This window comes from Chinchilla lanigera, unplaced genomic scaffold (genome assembly GCF_000276665.1).
Source record: "Chinchilla lanigera isolate Chin_1 unplaced genomic scaffold, ChiLan1.0 scaffold00041, whole genome shotgun sequence".
NCBI lineage: Eukaryota > Metazoa > Chordata > Mammalia > Rodentia > Chinchillidae > Chinchilla > Chinchilla lanigera.
This window is the reverse complement of record NW_004955442.1, coordinates 9440632-9444816: the sequence shown is the minus strand read 5'-3', so window position 1 is coordinate 9444816 and position 4185 is coordinate 9440632. Positions and strand designations below refer to the sequence as shown.

At 47.9% G+C, this 4185-nt stretch overlaps 1 protein-coding gene across 2 annotated transcripts in view; it reads left to right on the top strand.

The window, feature by feature from the left end:
- Nucleotides 1-4185, top strand: part of Abat (4-aminobutyrate aminotransferase) — a 93206-nt gene that overhangs the window by 71238 nt on the left and 17783 nt on the right. For both annotated transcript variants that reach the window (XM_005391219.1, XM_005391220.2), the window contains exons 8-9: nt 621-713; nt 1184-1246. In XM_005391219.1, coding sequence (XP_005391276.1) covers nt 621-713; nt 1184-1246 — 156 coding nt within the window. The remainder of the gene's footprint in view (nt 1-620; nt 714-1183; nt 1247-4185) is intronic.

Here is a 4185-nt window from a genome sequence, read left to right as displayed (position 1 = left end):
TTTTTTTTTTTTTGAGACAGGGTCTCGCTAAGTCACTGAATTGCCCAGCCTGAGCTTGAATGTATAGTTCTCCTGCCTCAGCCTTCCAGAGTACTGGGATTATAGGCATGTGCTACCACATGCAGCTGGGCTTATTCTTCCATGAAGAGTATTTTTAATTTCCACTTGTAGAAAAGAAGAGGATTTTCTGTGCAGGGCAAAGGGAACCCAGGGGAAACTAATATTTGTCCCACAAGAGGAACTCCACATGAATTACTCATCCCTCCCCCAACTTTTCAGCTTTTGCTGTTACAAGGATTAAAGTCACTGGGAACCTCAGCTTCCTACCTGCAAAGTATGGGTATCTTAGGAGTGGCAGCTGCAGCAGGAGGCACAGGCGTGGCTTTTGTGCCTCTCTTTCTTCTCTGCGGGCTTCAGGGCCTTCCTGGGCTTCTTTTTCCAGCCCTGGGTAAGCCGAAGCCCACCCTTCACGTCTGGCTGCTTCCAGGATTTCCTTGGTTCCCTCCCGCCTGCACTATGGCTCCCAGATAGGGGAGGGGGAGGACCCTGGGAGAACAACGCCAGGGAGGGAAAGTGGGGGTCAGATGGGCCTGGGCTCACTCCTGGCTCCCTCGCGGCAGGTGGCTCCCAAAGGGATGTCCCAGCTTGTCACCATGGCCTGCGGCTCCTGCTCCAACGAAAACGCCTTCAAGACCATCTTCATGTGGTACCGGGTAAGGCTTGCAGTGCAGAGAACACACTCTCATTTGGCCGCAGATGTGCCCGTCCGACCCGTCCTCCCACAGGCTGGAATGTTAGACATAGTGGCCAGGGTCAAGTCCAAAGAGGGCCTGGGTGCAGCTTCCCCAGCATCCTAATGTAGTACGGTACAAACGGCCATGCAAGGCTGTGACCTCAAACCTACCAGCTTAGTACCATCTCAACAGAGGTTAGTTGTCGCTGATAGAATCTTAATGCATCTTGATGCAATGTATTATTCATCTATCTTGTTGTTGTTGCTGTTGCTGTTGTTGAAAGCACAGTGAACGGTTTCACACTTCAGCGCAGACCCCTCAGGATCAGCACATGGGATCACCTCTTGAGAAAGCACTGACCATTCCCACTAAAGCAAACAGGTTTGGCGGAAAGATGACATCCCATCTACCCCCAGCCTCTCAGGTTTTGTTCTGTTCTGTTTTGCCAGAGCAAGGAAAGAGGGCAAAGAGGGTTCTCGAAAGAAGAGCTGGAGACCTGCATGATTAACCAGGTAGGTGGAGCGGGGCCTCTTGCCTTGTTCATTTGGGGGGAGCTGCGAGGCCCCCTCCAGCTGGCCTTGGCTGACTGACCCAGCCTTTCTCAGTGAGGAGGGGTTCTCAGGCATTTCCACCCCTGAGGCCTGGGGCTGAGAGGAGCACTTTCCAACCAGCCTCAAGCAATTTCCCAGAACAAAGGCCTGGAGCGGACAGGTTTAAGGAGGGTATTAACGAGATCTATAGTAAGTCGCCAGCTTATGAAGGAGTCCTGTTCCAGGAGAATGAAACCCCACAAAGTGAGTCTTACACAGCATACCTGTGAAAGTTCACAACTCAAATGTTCATAAATCGGGGACTTAATGTATATAATAATCCAAATCAGCTAAAATGTATGCATGAGAGGTCTTGTGTGAGGTCCCTATCTGTGTTTATAGTAACAGCAACCAGAAAAAAATTGGAAACCACCTGCAACCATCAAGGAATGGGGAAAGGTGAATTAAATGTAGGAAGTCCAAATGAAACCCTGGCAGTCCCCAGAGACACCAAGGAGGCCACTGTTGGGGCTCACAGGTGGCTGGTGGGGACTGCAGGGAGACAGAAGGGTAGGATCTCAGGCTCCCTCTCAGCTCAACCACAGCAGGTTTGTCTTCTTTATGCATGGGATCCCATGAAAGTTTAGGTGGAAGCGTCTGCAGCTTTAAGAAAAAAAGAAACACACAGAGGAGTAAGACCCACTGTACCATGCACCACTTACCGGCACAATACTCTTCAGCAAAACTAATAGCAAAGCGTTTCTCCTGGCCCAGGGAAGGGGGCTATCATTTGGTGGAAACAGTGGCATGTAAATTGTGTGGATACTGTACCCTCAACCATGTAAGTAAATATACAGGAACGTACTGGAAGAAATCCTGCTGACACACTTACAATGGCATGGCCCTGAGTGGCGAAACTCGTTGGTCTGGTTTGGTTTTTCTTTTTTTTTTGTTTGTTTTTGTTTTTTGTTTTTTGTTTGGTTTTTTTCCCAGTACCGGGAATCGAACTCACAACCTCGCGCTTGCCAGGCAAGCGCTGTGCCACTGAGCTGAATCCCCAGCCCTGGTTTGGTTTTTCTTATGCTTTCTTAAAATACCCTTTTTTCCTAACCCCACTTTCAGCTTGCAAATACACCCGTACCTCACTCCATGCTCCAATAGCGCAGAAAAACCTTTACTCCTTTTTTCTGGCTTTTTTTTTTTTTTAAGGGACCTTATTCTACCTCTTTCCCTACCTCACTCACCGTGAAGACAGTGAGTGTCTTTACTCACTTCATGTTCATGGACAAGCCTATTCCGTCAACATTTTTAGTTCTATCTCCTCATTTTAGTGCCTGTGTCCTAAAATGCATGATGATATATATCCATGTTACATTTATAATGAAGAAATAAAGCCTTTTCTTTTTTTTTTTTTTTTTTTTTTTTTGGTACCGAGAATCGAACTCGGAACTTTGCACTTGCCAGGCAGGTGCTTGTGCCACTGAGCTTTATCCCTGGCCCAATAAGGCCTTTTCTAGCAAGCCACAGCCTGTCTGCCTCTCAGGAGTACAGCCAGCAGGATAAATGCAGTGACCATGGGGGAACCCAGCAACAAGCTCATTTCCAAGCCAGCCTTTTGTGGTGAAGCTCAGAAGAAGTATGAATTTACAGAATGCACAGAATTTACAGAGGAAATGAAGAGTCCATGCCAGCTAGGAAGTGGACAGCTGGTGTGGGCTCTGCACTCCCTGTGAGACTGACCAGCCGCATCTTCCTGAGGCCAGTGACCGGAGCACTGCCCATCCCGGCAGGGAGGTCAGATGTGATCCACAGGAGGAGAAGCAGGAGAAGCCCAGCAACTCAGTGCAAGCTGGAGATTGCAAGGACTCCAGCCCCAAGGCAGGGAAGGAGAACTTTAATGTTGCGGCAAAGGCATTTATTTAATTGAGTCACTCGCGGAGGTCGGAGGCAGAGACAAGCAAGTTTACTGGGGCCCAGCGGTGGGCATACAGTACATGACTGAGCACTGACCCCGAAAGGCAGGAGGGGAGAATAGTTACACAGTTCTAGTTCCAGGTCTAGTTCCAGCTCTATGTAGGCGTTGGTGCTGATATGATTTAGTGCAGCTATAGAAAGACTACAAAGCATGGGCTTAGCTTGTGACAAAAGAACAAAGGTGTCTGACATTTTACATAGGGAACAAGCAGTCTTATGACAGCATGCGGTCATATCAGGTTAGGTAACTATGACATTTACAAAAAACAAACTTAAGGAAACAGAAACTTAAGCTTTAAAATGGCACTAGAACACAAAATGGAGTTGGTTTAGTTTTCTTTCCCATATCAAAACCAACTGGATTTTGCAAATCCCTTTAAAATAATGAATTTAGGAAATCAAAGTGGATCCCTGGGGCCAGTCTGGTGTAGAGAGTTTGCACACTGGTCCAGCCAGTCTCCAGTTCGGAAAGATATGCTCTGAGGAGCTTTGCAACTTTTACGAACATCCAGAGACAGATTTATCAAGTGAAAAAAGCCAGGAAGAGGCTGGCTGAGGCCTTGAGAGCAGACGGGCTTGTGGGGGAGGCACGGAGGATGAGGAGCCAAGAGGCGAGGTCTGAAAAACAGGTGAAAAACAGCAGCAGCAACTGCTGAAGAATCTGAGCTGTGAGGCCTCTGGAGAGATGTTCACCATGAAACATGTTTCTAAGTTCCCTGTGTGTATTTTAATACCAAGGCTGCGCTTACCGGTGGTCTTGTAATTCCCAAACTGTTCTCTATTAAACTCTTTTGTGAGACAGGCAGATGGAAGAAGGAAGGAAGGAAGGAAGGAAGGAAGGAAGGAAGGAAGGAAGGAAGGAAGGAAAGAAGGAAAGAAGAAAAGAGGGAAGGAGGGAGGAAAGAAGGAGGGAGGGAAGAAAGGATGAAAGGAAGGGAAGGAAGGAA